Source organism: Camelus bactrianus, chromosome 3, assembly GCF_048773025.1.
Source record: "Camelus bactrianus isolate YW-2024 breed Bactrian camel chromosome 3, ASM4877302v1, whole genome shotgun sequence".
Classification (NCBI taxonomy): Eukaryota; Metazoa; Chordata; class Mammalia; order Artiodactyla; family Camelidae; genus Camelus; species Camelus bactrianus.
The window spans coordinates 1932978-1952042 of NC_133541.1; the positions used below are offsets into that span (position 1 = coordinate 1932978).

Sequence of the window (19065 nt, forward strand, 5' to 3'; positions counted from 1 at the left end):
GTGGGTGCAGCCGGTGCTGCCTCCCCACCGTCGGGGGCTGGGGAAACGCAGCTATCCTGGTGCTTTTTGAGCCACAGTGAAGTGTGAAACCTCTAAAGCTTGCCAGGTCATTTTGGAAAATAGGGAAGTTATTTCTGTAGAAAATCAACAAGTTGATGAACTACACATCTTGGGGTTGCCTCGTTTTCTAAATATCACCTCCGCACGAGGCGAGCATGCTGTGACGTTTCTTCTTGCCTGACTGAACCTGGGGCTTTGAAAGGCAGTTTTCATCCCTCTCCCCACGAGCCTCAAACGCAGGCTTTGGCAGGACGCACACCCTCACTCGCAGCCGCCTCCCTGGGAGGTTAGAGAAGAGCTTGCTGGTCTGGCTTCTGCAGTCTTATTCGCAAGTGCTTCCTCTCACCTTCCCGTGGGACACCCTAACCCTGGACCCATCAGTTCTCAGCAGCCCAAGTGCAGAGAACAACCTGTTTAGAAGGAGACTGAGAGCCCCGAGTTTCCTCTGCAAACACAGTTTGCAGCCGTCAGGAATCAGCAGGCAGAACTCCCTTCCAGCACGCAGGCCATGTCTGTCTTCCAAACGCAAAACAAGGAGTTTCTTTTTCAGTTCTTGAAAGTAAGGGGAGGAGAGCTTGAAAACTGTGGGGTGATCCATAAATTCGACGCCAAAATTGCAGAGGGGTTTGTAGGCACAGCTGGGGTGGGGAGCACGGGTCAGAGGCGAAGCACCAAGCCCTCCCCCTCCCTTCCCTGGAATGCCCTCCCACCACTCCCGCCCTCCTGCCAGGCTGGGTCGCTGAGTCCCCTCCACAGGCTGCCCTCCCTGCAAGGGACCCACAAATAGGCCCAGTCTTCGTGGAGAGAGTGGGTGTCGGGAGAGGTGAGCTGGGGCCCCGCAGGGCTCCTGTCAAGTCCAGGACAAATGTGGCTTCTGGGCCCCCAAGCATTGTCACCAAGGTCACCCGAAGGGGGCCTGGCAGTGGGAGCAGGGGTGAGTGGAGCCAGTTGACATCCTGGCCATTCCGGGTGGACGACCCTCCACGTGCTGGACCTCTCTGTCTCACAGGAGGGCAGGCCAGCCCCCGCTGGTGACAAGAGGGCCCACTAGAAGGTCATGCTCGCCTGGCCCCAGGCCCCGTCTGCATGAAGGGGACGGCCGCCTGCAGCCCATGAGCGGCCAGTGCACAGCCGCCAGGGACCTGGCCCGCAGGTGACTCCCGTCTGTCGGCTCCTCTGCTCCAGGGTCAGGTTCTGGTGAGGACCTGCTTCTGGGCGGTCCTCGCACAGGGGAAGGGGCGAGGCAGCGCCCTGAGGTCTCTGATGACGGCACTAGTGCCATCCATGAGGCTCCCGCCCGCACGACCCAGAGGCCCCTCCTGGCACCATCACTGTGGGGATCAGGTTTCCACACAGGAATCTGGGGGACACGGGCGTGTGTCAACAGGCCACCTCTCGGGGTTGGTGCTGAGCTGGTGACAGTAAGATGCAGGGGTGGACCGTTAGGCCGTGTACCGGGCACCTGCCGCCCAGGCCCTACTCGGGGCTGGCAGGTGTGTGGCCCTCACAACAGCCCAGCCCCATCCTGCAGGGGCACTGATCCCTGCTCTGAGCTGTGCCCCTCTGCTAAGCAGGCCTCTGAGGGGTCTGGGCTGGAAGTGGGCAGAAATGGGAGGCCTCCTGCTCCTTGGGGCCCCCGTAGAGCTCCAAGCTCATTTATGTCCCCTCCACCCTGACCTCTGGGCACAGTGCAGAGGGGAGTAGGTGGTCACGCCAGCCGTCTCCAGAGGACAAGTGTGCATGTCGGCTCTGAACTGAGGGCCTAGGGGCCAGTTTGCTGCTGGAGCAGGGCTGGAAGTGGGTGGCCTAGGTGGCGTTGCCCAGAGCACGGAGGTCAGGACATAGTGCAGAGCCTGGGGTTCTCCACTCGACACTGAAATAGTGCCAGGTTTTACCAGGCATGTGTTCATCCAAAGCAGGGGCTGGACTGTGGACACAGACCTGTCTGCTCCAGGAGCTGCAGCTGGTCAGAATCGGGTTTCACCCAGCCTCCTGTGGTGCTCCTGGCTTCTCTCTCAGTCACCTGGGTAGCAGAAGTCCTGCACCCCAACCCCTGGACATCCCACATTCAGTGCATCCCACAAACTGGGCTCACTTGTCCTGTCCCCTGAGGAGTTGGCTTCACCTGAGCTGGGAGCAAAGTGGCTGCCACCTCCTGGGCATCACAGCACCATCCAGAGGCAGAGACAGTGGCGTCTCCTGGTTCCTCTCCAGAACACTTGGCACCTCTCAATGGCTAGACCTCTGAGCAGCTGCTGGAGGGGCTGGGTCCCTGTGGCACATGGCTCGGCCCAGGTTGGCAACCTGCCCTGAGTCTCCTCTGTGTGAAGGACATGGAGGTCTCTTAGCAAGGAAGTCGGGTACCAGGTTGGGGCTGGCGGGGTGCGGTAGCTTCACTCTGAGCCCCGAAGGGAAGCGGCCTTTCCATTCTCACCCCACCCCTCATGGGTGTGTGAGTAGCGGATGCACGGGGACAGCCACTGTCTCTGTGACAGTGCCTCAGATTCTGTCTGTTCCGAGCGGACCTTTCAGGGGTGCAGGAGTCAGTGAAGTGGGAGAAGGGTTAATTCTGCAGCCAGCTGGTGGATAGTTTAGACTGTACAGGGAGACCCTGCAGTATGGCTGAAGTTCAGGGAGGCGCTGAGGGCTGGGCCCAGGCGGGTCTCAGGGATCAGGCAGGAGCCTGTTCATTTTGGGGCGTGGGCAGCCCTGGCCATGCCTCCTCTTCTGCCTTGTGACCTGAGCTCTGTCTGCAGAGCCAGTGCCCAAAGCCAGCCCCAAGCTCTGCCCAGGGCAAGGACAGCTGCGGTGGGGCCAGGGGTCTTGGCAGCCCCCCACCTCCCACTGCCACTCAGAAGCCAGCTGGGCGGGAAAAGGGCTGGCCGCCCGCAGGGTGTGGCTGGTGGGATATAGGTGCTGGCGGAAGCCCATCTCACCTGGCGTGGCCCCATTCTGGGGACAGCACAGGGTCAGCGGGTGGGGGCAGCAGCTCGCCGGGGCATGAGGCCCTTGGACACGGACGGGCATCTGCTTGCCTGGCTGGACCAGAGCTAATTCCTTGAGCTCTGGGCCTTCGGGGCCCTCTTACCCCTGGAATGCCCCTCCTCTCCAGGCCTTGGGGGCCCCTTTCTCTCTACACTTTTGCAAACTCCCTGATGGACACCCCTGCACCTGCTCCCTGCCAGCTTCTCTCCCTGGCCTGTTAACCACGGGCAACCAGGTGCAGATGGTGGGGGGCCGGGGGCTGAGATGGTGGGCTTGCCCCTTGTCGCAGTGGAGTCCAGGCGGAGAAGCGGTGGGGCTGGGCTCTCTCTCCAGAGGCCTCCTCCACACACAGCCCCCGCCTCCCCACCAGCTCCCCACTCAGGGGGGCTAGACCCTCTTCCAAGTCAGATCCTCAGGTGACGCCCGTGGTCACAGGGAAAGGAGAGAAAGGGTGAGATGCGGTAACAGACCCTGGTGACTGGGCAGAGCTGAGGCCAGACGGCGCTGCGGGGAGCAGCAGGCTGCTTCCCCCATCCCTGGGGCTGTTCCCCTCCAGCTGCCTCCCCACTGGGTGTTTCCCACACCCTCCTGCTCCCCCAGCTGAGCTGCTCCCACCCCACTGCTCCCCCTCCACTGGGCTGCTCCCACCGCCCCTCCTCCCTTGCTGCTCCCACGCTGCCAGCGCTGCTCCCCCAACACTGGGCTGTCCCCATCCCCCCACTACTCTGCTCACCCTCCCTGCTGCTCCTCCCCCTTCTGCCTGGCTGTCTCCCCTACTCCAGGCTGCTCCCCCTCCCTCCCTCCATTCTGTGCCATTGCCACAGTCCACCTGTGAGAGGATTGACACCCCCCAAGCCCGCGAGCCCTGGCTGTGACCCCCACCCCCACTGGAGTTGTTGCCTTGTGTCAACTTCCTTGCACCCCTGAACTGGGCGACCTGGAAGGAGGTGGGGCAGGGCTGTCACTCAGATGGGTTTTCGGGAAGGCTGCCCCCCACCCTGGCTGGGCCTGCAGGACAGCCTCCGAATCACATTCGGTTTCTTCTTGTCTCACCACAGGCCTGGGGGTGGGGCGCGCTGGCGGCCCTGCTTGCACGCGAGGCCCTGGCCGGGGTCCAGGCTGCTGTCACTGCTGTGCTGACGCCCCATCGCGTGACAGGAGCCCGAGGAGGCCCTGCCGGGCGTGCCCTGCGGAATGTGGCTGCGGAGGAGGGAAGTGGGGGTGCCTGGCCGGGGCGCACGCGATGCTGGGGGGCTGGCTCCCCAGTACAGAGAGCCATGCAGGGGTAGGGGGAGGGAGGTTAGAAGGGGACCCCCGTTCCTGCCTCCAGGGAGTGCCCACCATCCCCCACCCAGGCTGCCCCCATGTCCTGTGTGGGCATTGGCCCCTGTGAGTCTGGGAGCACTGTGGCTCTGTGCCTCTCCCAGTGGGGGGCAGAGTCCCAGCAGGGGTCAGTGAACCACATCTGGGATGACATCACCACCTGGGGATCCCCCCAGCTTTCCATCTGGGGGTGGCAGCATCCCCCAGGCAGGTCTGCAGGGGTGAGAGAGAGGAGGGCAGGGACAGCCCAACCCCAAACTCCCCTTCCCCTCAATTCGGGTAGAGGGCTGGCTTGAGCTGGGTCAGTGTGGCGGGGTGGTCCCTGCAATGAATTTGCTGTGAGGGAGGCCTTGGTGGTCTGGGCTGTAGGGGGCGACTGTGGGTGCACTGAGATGGGGGTCCGGGCCCCAGCTCCTCTCCGGGCTCCAGACTCTTCCAGACCTGCTCCAGGCTCTGCCCCACCCACCTGGAAGACGTGGTCTCTGGGTGGTCAGCAGGGCTGGATCCTCTGGGGAGCTGGGAGGCTGGCCCTGGCCTTGTGACGTCACAGGGGGAGGGGTGGGAGTCAGGGAGACCCCGGCCCTCGCTAGTCAGAGTTTTCCCTCCTTTATCTTTCTCGGCCTCTGAGAGCGTGGGGTCTGCGTGACCCTCTGGGACCAGAAGGTTCCCTCGGGGACGTGGCACCTCTCAGCGCCAGCTCCTCTTGGGTCTGCGTGAGGCCTCTGTGCTCCAGGAAGCAGAGCTGTGTGAGTTCGGTGTCTCAAGCCTTTCTGAGTGGAGTGGAGCACAAAATGGATTAAACGTTAAGGCCTCTGGCTTCTCGCTCAGAGCTGTTTCACTGCCTTGAAAACCAGTGCCCTCTCGGGGGACCTGGTGGCTGACAAGTTTCAGTTTGGAAGGGAGTCCTGGGCGTCTGCATCTCTGCCTGGACCCAGGAGTGACTGGACTATTTCCCAGGATACACCTGCTTTCTGGCGAGGAAATGCGTTCTTTTCTTGTTGTCTTTCATGCAGTGAACAGAAGTCCTGCGGGAGAGGAGGGGATGGGGTAAGCTTCTGAGAGAGGTGAGGATGGAGAGGCTGGGGGAGACCAAAGGCCACAGCAGGGCCCCGAGGGCCACCGTCCAGGAGGCTCTGCATGGAGGCCATTGTTCCTGTGGACACCCTGCGCCTGGCAGCAGGGGCGTATATGAAGGGCCGGCTTGGCCTCTGCTGGGATGTGTGTGTACACATACATGTGTGTGCGCGTGTACGTGTATGCGCGCGCGTGTGTACACGTGTGCACGCGTGCATGCGTGTGCATCGGGGGCTCCATCTGCAGTGGTCCGGCCCACTTGAGGGTTGAGGAGGGTTAGACCAAGCATCTCAACCCGGAGAGCTCATCGGGGGCCTACTGGCCTGGGGCTTGGGGCCCTGCACCTCTGACCAGCTCTTGGGGGAGCTGGTGCTGCCCATCAGCCAAGGGCGCAGTCGTGGGGAGCTGGCCAGGGCAGCAGAGCCCCGAGGTCTCCCTGACAGTCGATGACGTGTGAGAGCCAGAACAGCCCAGCGCGCCCCCGAGGAAAAGCCCAGCACAACTTGGTGGTCTCAAAGGAGAAACACTGGAGAGTTTCACGCTTGTTTGTTTTATCCCAAGACCAGAAGGAGGCGAGTGACGGTCTGCAGGGCCCTTGGTGGCACTGACGCCCTTGGAGCTTCCATCTACAAATCCCCAAAATGAGGGGAAACAGAGACATGTCCCACCCGGCCTCCGTGGAGCCACCAGCACCAGGCCCGCTGCTGGCTGGGACCCCCTTTACCTGCCTGTCCCCTCAGCAGCCTTGGGGACCCTGTAATTCCCAGTGTCCAGGAGGATGCTGAGCGTGGACTTGGGGGCCCCCTGCCAGGTGCCAGGGGCTGGGATGAGGACGATGTCCGCCTGTCTGACCTGCAGAGGGTGGCAGCAGAGAACTGTGGAGTGGAAGTTGGGGAAACAGGGGAAATGTGGCCAGGCCCAGGAAGGCTGTAAGTAACTGCTCTCTCCTCCCACAGCCCTGCAGGAGCGGCGCCCACAGCAGCCGGCTGCCAGTGCCCCCCCACCAGGAGACAGAGGTCCGTGCGGAGGGTCCGCCGTGCCGGAGGGAAGGCTGCTGCTGGAGGTGAGCCCCTTCCCCCTCAGATCACACCAGCGCCCGGTGTGCAGGCCTCTCTCCTGGGTCCCCAGATGTGACCTTTTACAACCACGCAGAAGTTAAGGCTCTGGGAAGGGTGGGATGGTGGCGCTCTGGGGGCAGTGCAAGCCGGTGAGCTGGCGGCCCAGGTCTTCAAATCTGAAAATCGTTTTCCAGCCTGCATTTTCTGGTTCTCCCACCTGTCAGTGGGGAAGGGCAGAGGTGGGGAGCCAGCAAGACACCTTTTCTTTTTTAATTTTGTGGGGGCAGTAATTAGGTTTATTTATTTATTTAACGAGGTACTGAGGATTGAACCCAGGACCGTGTGCATGCTAAGCAGGCACCCTCCCTGTAAGACACTTTTCCTGTCCCATCTCAGCCAAGCCCTGAGGTTGGCACCCTCTCCCCACGGCACTTCAACTTGTTAGAAGTTTCAGCTGTTTACAAGGAGGCGAGGGTGGAGTAACCCTAAAAACCTGATGAGCTTTTAGGATGGCTGGGGCCAGTGGCCAGGCTTTGGCCGACTGGTCCTCCTGGTCCCCATCCCTAGGTCTTTGTTCTGCCCATATCTTCTCGGATCCCGTTGCCCAGGATCAGGGCCCTGGTGTCCCCCTCACGCTGCCCCTGCTCATCGTGTGGGCACTGCCCTCTGCTCTCGCACGTGTCCAGCCCCGTCACCCACCGGCCCCACGGCCCCCCAGCTCGCAGCCCCAGCTGGGGGGTCTGGATGTGCTCTGAGGGTCAGTGAGCTTGAGGCCACTTCCTTTCTGTGAGGAGGGCGTTCTCGCAGGCGGCTGGTTCGTGCTGAGTGCGAGCCCCCAGGGTAGTAGCTGCCTCGGAGCCGGTCTGCGCAGAGCTGGGTCTGAGCGAAGTGAGCGTGGGCTGTCCTGCTTTCAGTGGAGGAAACGTCTGACACCCATTACTCGTCGGGTTTTAGGAAGCCAATCTTAAATACTGTGAAGTTTCCTCTGAAACTGCTCTTTTCTGTCAGTGCTGGTAAACCTGGAGCTGAAACACGTCGTGCCAGTTTGAATTGTGTTCTTGGCAAAAGATAAAGATAACTGGCGTTGTTTGCTCTTTTTCATTCATGTTCAAAATTAAAATAACATCTTACCCATAAAATCTTTTTGAAACTTTTGTTCTGAGCTATAAATACAGAAGCGTGTGCACGTAGCTGAGCTCGGGGTGCCGTGCTCACCTCTGCTCCGGGGCCACCGCCCAGGCCACCTCTTCCGGCCCCTCTGGTGGGTGCAGAACGGCAGCCCCGCACGGTGGTCCTGCCTCCCTGGAGAAGCCTTCAGGCATTTCTGCTCTCAACCAAGCCTTGAAGCCTGGACGATCAAGTATTCCCTGGGGCCTCTGGATGCAGACAGCCCTGCGGTCCGGCTGAGGCTGAAGCCAGGCCTGACTCTCTCGTCCCTGCCAGCTCCCTCAGGGCCCAGAAGGGAGGGGAACCAGTGCGTCCATCCTGGCATGTAGAGGTTCTGGGAGCTGCCCTCCGGGTGGACTTTCTGAGAACGAGGTCCCGAGGCTGAGGGGTCGGGGGCCACTGCCCCTCTGCTCTGGGCACTGTGGCTGCCCTGGTGCCCGGCTCCCCGGCCAGGCCAGAGTGGTGCACCCCCAGCTCCGTTTTGGAGAATGAGGTCCAGCAGTTCCAGTCGTGGTTGCCTCTGTGTCCAACAGGAAATTTCTGAAGATTCCCGTTGATTGGAATCGGGGTAGGTTACATGACAAGCGCTCTCCAGAGCATCGCCAGAGCGGAGATTCTCACATTTTGGGATTAGAGTCTATTTTTGAAGTTTAAAAGTATTCCCAAACAGAGCAAAATAAGCAAATCCAGCAACAATAAGAAAAAACTCTCAGCCCTTGTCTCCAAACTTCAGTCTCTTGAAGATAAACTGTCATCAATTCACAGGAGATTCAGGGCTGGTGCAGACTCTTAAAATCACACCTGTGATTTTAAGGTGGAGAAGCCGAGGTTTGGGGCCATTAGGGGCTTGTCGAGGGTCCCCGTTGGGGCTTGGGCTGGACCCCACGTTTCTGGGTCCATGTTAGAAGCTGCGGGCCTCAGGGAAGCCAGGACGCCCACAGAGCTGCCAGCCAGGGAGCATCTTGGTGCGGCACTGGGTACAGGACGGAGGAGGCGGGGAGGTGGGGGGAGGGGGAAGGGAGGCGTGGTCCTGGGCGCACTGACCTTGGCTGTGCAATCAGAGCAGGCCCTGGGCTTCAAACCCCGTCCAAGCTGGGCTGCAAGGCCGTCACGTTTACGCAGATGCAGCGACGTGCCTGCAGGAGCGCTGAGCTCGGACCTGTCCAGCCAGAAGACGCTCTGACCACGTGACCCTCGCTAGAGTTCAGGTGTCCCGTGCTGCTCCAGACATTTTCTAACTTGTATTTTTAAATTTATGCACACTAAAACGCGTTCTTCTTGGCAGTGTGGTGGCCACCCCTGAGCATTCCCTCCGGCCCCACATCTCTGCCCTGCTGTCTGTTTGCTGACAGACGCCTGCCCACCCTGGCTCCGTACTCCATCCTCCACTCCTGAGGGTCTGGCGCCTGCCCACGCAGCCGCTGAGGACGTGGGGGTTGTTTCCAGGATGCGCTGTTTGTGAATCAAGCTATGCTAAACACTCACACACAGGTTTTCTCTGAGCATAGGTTTTCCTTTTGTGTGGATAATACCTGCATGTGTCTGACTTCGTAAGAAATCTGCCTTCCAAAGTGGCCGCGCGCTCGCGGCCCCGCCAGTGTTACGAAGCCTTTTCCATAGGGGCAGACCGGACCCTCACTACAGTTTCACCTGCGTTTCCCTCCTCACTAGTGACGTGGGGTGTCAGTGTGTGTTCGCTTGCTGCGACGGACCCTCCTTGTGAGCTGTCTGCTGGCTGGCTTTCTGTCTGTCTGTCTTCCCTCTTGCTGTTGTGTTCAGAGGCCCTGTGAGCGTCCTGGGAGTGCGTCCCTGCGCGCAGGGTCGGTGAGTCTGTGCCCCCAGCCTGGCCGGCCTGCTCATTCCCTTGACGGGGCCTTGCGGAGAGTGAAGGAATTTAACTTTGACGGAGTCCAGTCTCGATTTTTTTCATAGATCATGATTTTGGTGTCATATCTAAGAACTCTTTATCTGACCTGAGGTGACAGAGGTTATTCTCTGATGCTTGTGCCCAACACTTCATACCTTTACAGTGAGTTTCACATTCAGGCCTGTAATCCTGGTTGGTTAACTGTGGTACGCAGGTCAAGACTGACTGTATCTGCACGTGAGTGTCCAGTTGTTTCAGAGCCGTTTATTCAAAAGGTGGTCCCTTCTCCATTGAATTGCCTTCACACCTTTGTGAAAAGTCAGTTGGCCGTCTTTCTGTGTCTGTCTCTGGACTCTGTCCTGTCCTGTTGGCTGTGTGTCTGGCCTCTCGCAAGTAAGCGCCGTGCTTGCCTGGTTACTACAGCTCCGTAGTAAGTCCTGAAGTCGGGCGCTGCGACTCTTCACTTCTTTATTATTGTCGTTCTTTTTCAGAATTGTTTTGGCTATTCTAGTTTCTCTGTCTTTCCATATACATTTTAGAGTTAATTTGTTGATATCTGCAGAAATTTCGCTGGGATTTGACTGGGGAGAATCAACAGCCTGACACCACCACCCTCCCAATTTATGAACACAGTACCTCCCCATTAATTTAGGTCTTTTATGACTGTCTTCAGCGCTTTGTGGTTTTCAGTATGGAGAACCTGTGTATTTGCTAGATTTACATGTGAGCATTTTATATTTGTGTTGCTATTATAAATGAGCCGTTGTTTAACCTCAGTTTTCATCAGTAGTGTATAGAAATACACTTTATTTTTCAAGGTTGACTTTGTGTCTGCGACCCTGTTGAATTCATTGGCAGTTCTTTGTTATTGTAGACTCTGGGAATTTTTACATCATCATGTTTTCTGAGAAGAGAGACAGTTTTTATCTTCTTTTTCAAACTACACGCTTTGTTTTTCCTGCCTTACTGCACTTCCAGGACTTCTGGGACCAGGTAGAGCAGAAGAGGTGAGGGGACAACCCTGCCTTTTCCTCAGAGTGGGGAGAAACCTTTGATCTTTGCTTTGGTTTTTATAGATGCCTTACATCAGATTAAGAAATTTCCCTCTATTCCTTGTTTTCTGAGAGTTCTTACTATGAGTGGACCCCTGCCCCCCCCCCCCGTTTTATCCGTTTCATCAGTTTTATCAGATGCTTTTTCTGCATCTGTTGAGATGTGATTTTTCTTCCTGAGTCTGTTAATATTGTGAATTGCATTGATTGACAGGCTCAGGACAGATCTTCTTTGTATATTGCTGGACTCAATTTGGTAATACTGTGTGGGGGCTTGTGTTTTTGTTGATGAGAAATATTTCTGTAGTTTTCTTGCAACGTCTCTGTTAGGTTGTGGTATCTCGCTGATGGAGGCTTCGTGGAATTGGTTGAGAGTGTTCCCATCTCTTGCGTTTTCTGAAGGAGATTGTGTAGAATTGCTGTTACCGCCTCCTGAAACGCTTGTTACGATTCCCAGGCAGAAACAGCTAGTCTGAGAGTTTTCTTTGTTAGAAGATTAAAGTATGAATTTAGTTTCTTTGATTGATAAAGGACTATTCAGGTTACCTATTCTAGTGTGAATTTTAGTAGTCTGTGTCTTTCGAGGAGTTGGTCCGTTTTATCTATGTCGTTGATTTTATGGGTACAGTTCAGGTTTTTCCCATGTTGCCCTTTTAATGACTGTGGGTTCTGTAGTCACGTCTCCTTTTTCATTTCATTGGTGATCTGTGTTTTCTCTTATTTTTTCTTAGTCCATTGGGCCAGAGTTTTATTCGTTTTATTGATTTTTCTCAGACACAGTTGCTGGTTTCATTGATTGTTACTATGGACTGAATGCTTGTATTCCAGCCCCCCAATTAATACAATACAGTCAACTTCATGCTAGACTGGGGACCCAACCCCCACTGGGATGGTGTCTGGTGGTGGGTCCATGGGAGGTGATGATGTCATGAGCCCCTCTGAGTGGGACCAGTGCTGTCGTGAAGGAGGTCCCGGAGAGCCCCCAGCCCCTTCTGCCTGTGGGCGCCGCGGGCGCGGCGGGCGCGGTGGGCGCGGCCGGGAGGCGGCCCTTCCCGCAGTGCTGTCCGTGGGGGAGGTGTTCTTCCAAACGTCAGTTCTGTCAAGCTGGTTGATGATGGTGGCTTTTGTGTATCCTTGTTGCTTTTCTATCTGGTCTCAACTTGAAACACAAGTGTTGATGTCGTCTAGTAAAATCGTGGATCTGGGATTTCTCCTTTCAGCTCTGTCAGTCTTCACTCTGTGTACTTTGGGTTCTGCTGTAGGGGGCAGACGTGCCTGGAGTTACTACGTTTTCCTCGGGAACTGACCCTTCTGTCCCGTCCGAGTGCAAGACGCCTCTTCATCCCCGGTTACTTTCCTTGCCTTGAAGTTTACTTTGTTTGACACTAACATGGTCACCCCAGCTCTTTTCAGTGAATGTTTGTTTGGCGTATCCTGCTTCATCTCATTGTTTTTAATCCATTTGTATAGTTATGTTTAAACTGTGTCTTCTTGTTGGCAGTATGTATTTGGACCTTTTCTTTGTTGTTCATTTTTTAAGTCCAGTCTGACAGTACCACTTCTAAAGGCCATTTATATTAGGGAAATCATTGATATTGCTGGATTTAAGTCCACCATTGTATAATTTTCCTGCTTTTTGTTTCCCTCTCTCGTGTTTTCTGCCCCTTCTGGCTTTGGCAATATCCATCACTGCTCCAGCTCGGTGCACCCGCGGCTTTCGATGCTCGAGTCCGACGTGACTGGGTTTGTGTTTATTAGATCGTCCTGTTTAGGGCTCACGGGCTTTTTGAACCTGTGTGTTTGTGTCTTTCATCAAACTCAGAAAGTTTTCGGCCGTATTCTTCACACATTTTTTACCGCCCCGTGTCTTTCTCTTCCATTTCAGAAACTGTGCTGACACAGGTGTGAGACCTTGAGGCTGTGTTCACCTTCCCAGTGTTTTCTCTCTCAGGTTGGACGCCTTCCATTGCTCTGTCCTTACTGATTCTTTTTTCTGTCAGCGCCATTCTGCTCTTAAGCCCACCCAGTGGAGCTTCCACTTCCCATATTTTATTTCTCAGTTCTAAAATTCTCATGTGGTTCTTTTCTAATAGTATCTGCTTCTCTTCTGAGACCTGTGACCTGCGTTGCTCTTCCCTCGGGGAGGACAGTCGTGGCAGCTGTGTTAAATCCCTGACGTGGTCATTCCACCATTTTCAGTTCAGAAGTGGCGTCTGTCTCATGTCTTCTCCCTTGAGTGGTATTCTCACATTCTGGTTCTCAGTATATGTGATGATTTGGGGTGATGTGGTAGGCAGAACACTGGTTCCCCAAAGTGTTCCTGTCCGAATTCCCGGAGCCTGTGAGTATGTTACTTTACTTGGAAAAAGGGCTTTGCAAGTGGGCCTGAAGGCTCTGACGTCAGGCTTCCCTGCAGAACTCAACAGCACAGAGGCCGGTGGTGGCGGGGCCTCCTGCCAGCCGACCTGCACCTGCTCCTCAAACCTCGTGCACACGGGCACCTTGGACCCTCCAGCAAAGAGGCTGCTGAGCAAAACACAGGGTCCAGGAGGAACATCAACCTGGAGGGACAGACGTGCGGAGGGGAGACGGCCAGACAGACAGGCTCCTCGGGACGAGGCGAGGGGACACTGGGGAAATGGGCTGCTATGGAAGGGACAACTCAGAGGTTGAAAAGAGCTCACAGAAGCGTGAAAGCAAATCTTGGAAATCCAAGAGTGGTCCAGAGTTAAAGTATCACCACGAGTAAGTGGCAAACAGGCGGCAAATAACAGAGGAAAGTCAGGAAGGCTGCCAGACCCCAGAGGGCCTGCGTGATCAGAGCTCCAGGGAGGTCAGAGGGGAGGAAATCATTCAGGAAGCAGCCCGGAAGGTTTCCCAGAACCCAGGACTGAGTTTCCGGCCCAAGACCCCCACCAGGTGACCAGCACAAAGGATGAGAAGGACAAGGACCAGGTGTTTGCTTCTGAAATTCTACACCCTGAGGGCAGGCAAGACCACGGAGGCTGGACGGCCACCAGGAAGTGCCTGCACAACATTGAGGGGGTTACCTCCATCCTGGGTCCACATGTGCCCCAGACCCCTCGGCATGACCAGGTCCACTTCCCCACGTGGATTCAGGAGGGGCCTCTCCCCACCCAGAACCAGGGCCCTGACCGAGTGGCAGGCGGGGCCTGGGGCCCAAGGCCCTACGGGGAGCAAGTGGAAGGAGAAGTGGGTGGATGAGACGCTGCTGGACGAGGCGCGTTCCCCAGGGACATTGGGGTCGGTCAGTGACTGTGTGGCTGAGTCCTGGGCCCACGGTCGCTGAGGGCAGCGAGGTGTTCGAAACACATCCATGCTCAGCTGAGAAGGGTCAGCGAGCCCACAGGCGTGCGCAGAGCAGCAGGACCGCGCAGCTGGTGTGCAGGCAGAGCGGCGCCCTGGCCGAGGTCGAGATCAGAGCCGCTCCCAGTGCCGGGCTCCAGGCAGCGCGCACAGGGCAGGAAGCCACCGGGTACTCGAGGTCCGTGCGGCTCTCACATCCTGTGCACGGCTCTAACCCTGTCCGCTAAAGGCCGTCTCACCAGACGCGAAGCCCTGCTCTTTGGCGCTCCTCGCACTGGTGGGCTCTCCACCCCCTCGGGTACAGGCCCCTTTCTCGCTCCGCGTCCCCCTTGCAGACGTGCAAGTTTAGCCTGTCCATGTTTCCCGTGATCACGCTTATGGAGGCTATTTCTGCTCTCATGTTTTGTGCTTTCTATTCCTCCACTGTCCTTGGTTTCTTTCTCTTCTCTCTAGCTCCCCATTCGGCAGACCGAGCTTTATCCTGCGGGTTTAAAAGCCCCACATTCTGATTTTGTTCTCACGGGGAAGCCTTCAGAAAGGCCTTTCCAGGTGGGTTTCCCTTCCATCTCCTGGACGTAGCTGGGCTGGCGTCTCTCCAGCAGGGCTGGCATCGGCTCAGCCCTCTGGTCCCCTACACAGATGCAGCAACTTTGTCCAGAAGTTGAATCCTGGACGATGCAGATCTTGCCTGTGTTCCTAACTTTTAGGGACCCCTCGGGAGCTGACCAGGATGTGGGGCCCCTCCTAGCAGTCCCTAGATGTGTTTCTCGTTTTGAGGCCTCCCCGGGGCGTTTTCGTTGTGAGTCTCAGTGTGAAATCTCCCTGGGTCTCCCCACGTGCTTGAGAACGTTATGCCCTCACAGCTGGATGACAGTTTGGCTGAATGTAGAATTGTAAGTTCAAAGTTTTTTCTTCGACCTTCAAAAACGCTTCTCCATCGTCTGCAGTGCCTGTGCTGCTGGTGGGGCCCGACGCCCACTGCAGCGGCTGCTCTGACCCCCCTCTGAGCTGTATGAGTCCACCTTTGGCTTTGGTATTTTTGAATTTCAGCACAACGTGTCTTCCGTCTTGTTTTGCCTACTTGGTGCTCCCGAGTTCTTTCTATCTGAAGTGTTTCTTCTTTAATCTGGACATTTCTTTCCATTGTTGCATCAAACACTGTCCCTCTCCATTACCGGTGCTCCCTCTGGAGCTGCTGTTACCCAGCACTGCTGAGTGACCGCTTCCATCCACGGGCCTCTCTTCTGTCCCCTGGCCTCCCTTCCCTGCCGCCCTCAGGACTGACCCTCCAGCTCTGCAGCCGTCACACTCTTCTTCCCTCCTTGCTTATTAGGCTCACACCTCATAAACAGTTCCCCTTAATTGGCTTGTAATAGTTCTTGTTTCTATTTCTTTTTGCTAATATATTTCTTATCTCCTTATATCTATTTAAATTCATGCTTATCTCATGTTTGGTCTCTGTTCTGTGCTGCCCCACATGCTGGGCATCCCCCAGACTATCTTCTGGCCCCTGTGTGCTCTGCCCCTGAGGAGCCAAGCTGTGTGCTGGGGACAGGTGGGATGGGGCTGGGGGAGGGGCCAGGCCGGATTTGGGTGGGGCTTGCCTCCTCGGGGAAGGTTCCCCTTTAGAAAGGGCCACCTTGGGAGTCCTGGCCTGGGGCTTGCATAGGACAGGAGGGGTGAGTGCTCGGAAGCACAGCTCAGCAGTACGGGCCTCTCCCTGGCTGGCCCTGCACCCTTGCCCCATCACTCCACCAGGCAGACTGTCCCCAGGCAGCTGGGGGAGGGGCCAGAGCAGAGCACAGAAAGAATTTCTTCCAGTGTTCTCTGCTCCCCCAAACCTCCCACCCTGGGCTGCACCCCCCAGCTCCTCCTCACCCTGACCCCAGTCAGCCCTGGGCTCCTTGGGGGTCCCTGAGGCCTTCTGGGGACCACTCCTCCCATTAGGGCACTAGGGGCTGACTTTGGGGAAGGACTGGAGCCTGTGCTGGCTCACCTGTGTGGACATAGACACCATGTGTCCATGTTTAATGGAATAAGCTTTGCCAGATGCCAAACGAAGTCAAAAGCGGCCAACGGGGAGGCACAGACTCGTTTGATTTGTTTGGTTTCTGAGTTCGAGGCTGGAGCAGGATCCGCAGGGGAGGAGGTTGCAGACGGACAGACGTGCTGACTGGCCCCTGAGGTGAGGGGGTTTCACCAGTTCCCACACCAGCCCTCGGCCTGGGACTCACAGAGCCTGGGCTGCCGCCTCGGCTCCAACTCTGGCTCCCTGGGTGCCCGGGCACCGTGGGCTTCGTGGAAGCAGCTGTGAGTGGCCTTGCCTGCCTGGGAGCCTTGAGAGCCAGCCGTCGGCCTGTGCCAGCACGCTGACTTGGTTTCTGGGAAAGCCAGCACAATTCCCGGGACATTCCCAGGAACCGCAAGGGACCCGCCAAGAACTGCAGGCGTGGAGACTTGCGCACCTTCAGGCTGTCACTCTTCTAAAGAAAGACCTAGAGACCCCCTTCCCCTGGTCAGACCCGAAGGCGCTCTGCTGACCGGCAGGGTTGCGGACAGGGCTTCTGCTGTGGTTTCCTCCCTGTGGTGCTGGACGCGTGGGTTCAGGGACCACGGTCCTCCAGAAAGGCAGACGTGAAGCCCCAGAGAGCTCACCACCAAAGCCTGGTGCAGGAAGAGGGGCACCGTGGGAATCGGCCCAGGAGGGCAGGGCAGAGCCGCCAGGGTGGGCAGGGCTGTGTGGCCCAGGAGCAGGGGTCTTGCGTTGGCCGCAGGGGACGGTGGGCTGCAGGAGGGGCCGTCGCACAACAACCCGTCCCTGACTGTTGAAGGGTGGCATGGGAGCCCAGGACGGACACCTGGCAAGGCCGGCAGCTGTGTTTCTGGGGCCCACTGCGGCCGGCCCAGGCTCCCCGCTCCCGCTCGGCTCCCTGAGAGAGCTCCCTGGTGTCCCCGCACCTGGCCGCCCATCCTGGCCTTCCACTGAGCAGTGGCTGCACCTGCAGCTCCCTCTCCAGGGGCTGGGGTTCCCTGCTCGCCCTTCGTTCTTACTGCTCAGAGAAATCGCATTTTCTCACCTTCTGCTATGTCTGCTGGGCCTGTTGTTCCCAAACTCCTTTGACGTAAATAGAAGTGGGAGAAGTTCCATGGCTGCGGCTGGCCTGCGGGTGGACACAGCCCGGGAAGGGCAGCCGGTTCCCCACCCCCAGACAGTCCCCAGGCCCCACCCACCTCATTCCTGCTGTCTCACAGCCTCCGCCTGCCCGACCATGCGCCGGGCGTACCAAGGGCCCCGTCCCCCGGCTTGTGCCATGCCTCGGGCTGTGTCCAGCCACAGCTGCAACGTTGCACCTTCTGCCCACCCAGCGGCCTCCCTGTGGGTCAGAAGTCCACAGCTTCTAGCCCCACCCCAGAGGATAGTTCAGATGTCTGGGGCCTGGGTGGGCTTTTAGGCCCCCATAACTCCCCACTGTGAAACCTTTGACTGTGCACCATAGCCCCTGATCGTCCACCATGAACCCCCAATCGTCCACCATTAGCCCCCCCCCACTGTCCACCATGCACCCCTGACTGCCTGTGGTCACTGAGCTAGGCTCACTGGGTTCCCCTCAGTGGCTAGTGATCACTGTGGTCACTCTGGCCCTGGTTGGCCCCGGGCTCTCCGGGGCTCAGACGCATGTGTCCCAGGCCCTGCCTGTGCTAAACTCACAGTCACGGGGAGGGTCCCTGGCAGATGACTTCAGTACAAGGTGAGGGTCTCAGCTAGCCCCAAGGAGGAGGCGCTGTGGAAGGAGCAGGGTGGTGCTGGGCCATGCTTGGTATTCTGTGTGTTCTAAGTGTGAATCCTGTTCATTCAGCTGCAGCACACTGAGAACCAGCAGCCCTGGTCACCGTGCTGTGTTTTAGTTACTACGTTTGTGAGGAGCTTCAGGTTGGCTCTGGGTCATCCTGGGTTCATGGCAGAGCAGCTGAACCCGGGGGCCTGATGACCTGCCCGTTCCACTCCCTGGGGGATGCGGCCCTGGTGGGACCTCGCTTGGTCCGTCCTGGAGCCTCCCGAGACTCCTCCTTCGGGGAGGGGCCAGCACCTGCGGCGCCGGCCAGGTGGCTGCCACTTCCCTGTGCGATGACAACTTTCTGTCAGGAGGGCTCTGCCCCAGCTCCCAGCACCACCCTTCCCTCCTGCAGGGCCTCCCTTGGGCTTTCTTGGGCACAGAGGGAAGGTCTGGAACTTGTCCAAGGGCAGATTCTGACCCAGAAGGTCTGGAGTGATCCAAGACTGTGAGGCCAAGGCTGGCGGTCCCAGACACACTCGGAGAGAGAGGTCAGAGATTTGGGGGATCAGGGGTGCAGCCCCCAAACACCAGCGCGCTCCGTCAGGGAGGGCCTGCTTCCTTCTCTGTCATAGTCTGCTTGTTGACTGTCCACAGCTGCTTCTCCTGAACGAAACTTCACACCAAGATGTTTGCAATCTGAAAGTCGGTCCCAGTGTTAAAAATAGGCTTTGTTCGCTCTAGAAAACAGTCAACACGCTCGGTGAATCAGAGCCCAGCACAAAACGCTGCGTTCTGATCAGCAGCAGCAATATTAATTCTGGGCTCACTCTGCGGGGCGTGCTTGTTTCACCTCAGAGGCAGTCATTTCTGTCATTCCCGTTTCTCAATGAGGAATCCGAGGCCCAGGGAGGTTAATTAGCTTGTCCAAGATCACACAGCTGAAACGGCAGCCCTTGGTTGAGGTGGTTTTGAAATAGTCGCACTCCCCCAGGGAAGGAAGAGAGTTGTCTGCAGTGGCCATGTCTGTGCCCAGATCTGGGCTTCGCTCCCACCAGGATGTGGGGCCGCAGGCCCAACCTCACCATCCCGCACCTCTGCCGCCCAGGTGTCTGTGCCACAGCGAAGTCACTCACCTGAAAAAAAAGACCTAGAGGGCCCAGGGCGGTGGAAGAGCAGAGCGGGGACCGGGCTGGCTCCCAGGGCCTAGGGGTCCGCACCTGCCTCCCCCCTTGTGGTCCTGCCCCCATCAGCCAGCTGCTTTCAAGTGCCATGGCTGCTTCGTGGCAGGAGCCCCAGGCCGAGTCTACTGTTTGTGGGATCTATAAACAGCCAGCGATCCGCTCCCCGAGCAGGAGCAGCTCGCACGCACGCGGGCC

At 57.6% G+C, this 19065-nt stretch overlaps 1 protein-coding gene across 2 annotated transcripts in view; it reads left to right on the plus strand.

Annotated features, from left to right (window-relative positions):
• The window catches only part of AHRR (aryl hydrocarbon receptor repressor), a 67195-nt gene that overhangs the window by 25630 nt on the left and 22500 nt on the right, over positions 1 to 19065 (plus strand). For both annotated transcript variants that reach the window (XM_045506899.2, XM_045506900.2), the window contains exon 4: positions 6399 to 6505. In XM_045506899.2, the coding sequence (XP_045362855.2) occupies positions 6399 to 6505 (107 nt within the window). The remainder of the gene's footprint in view (positions 1 to 6398; positions 6506 to 19065) is intronic.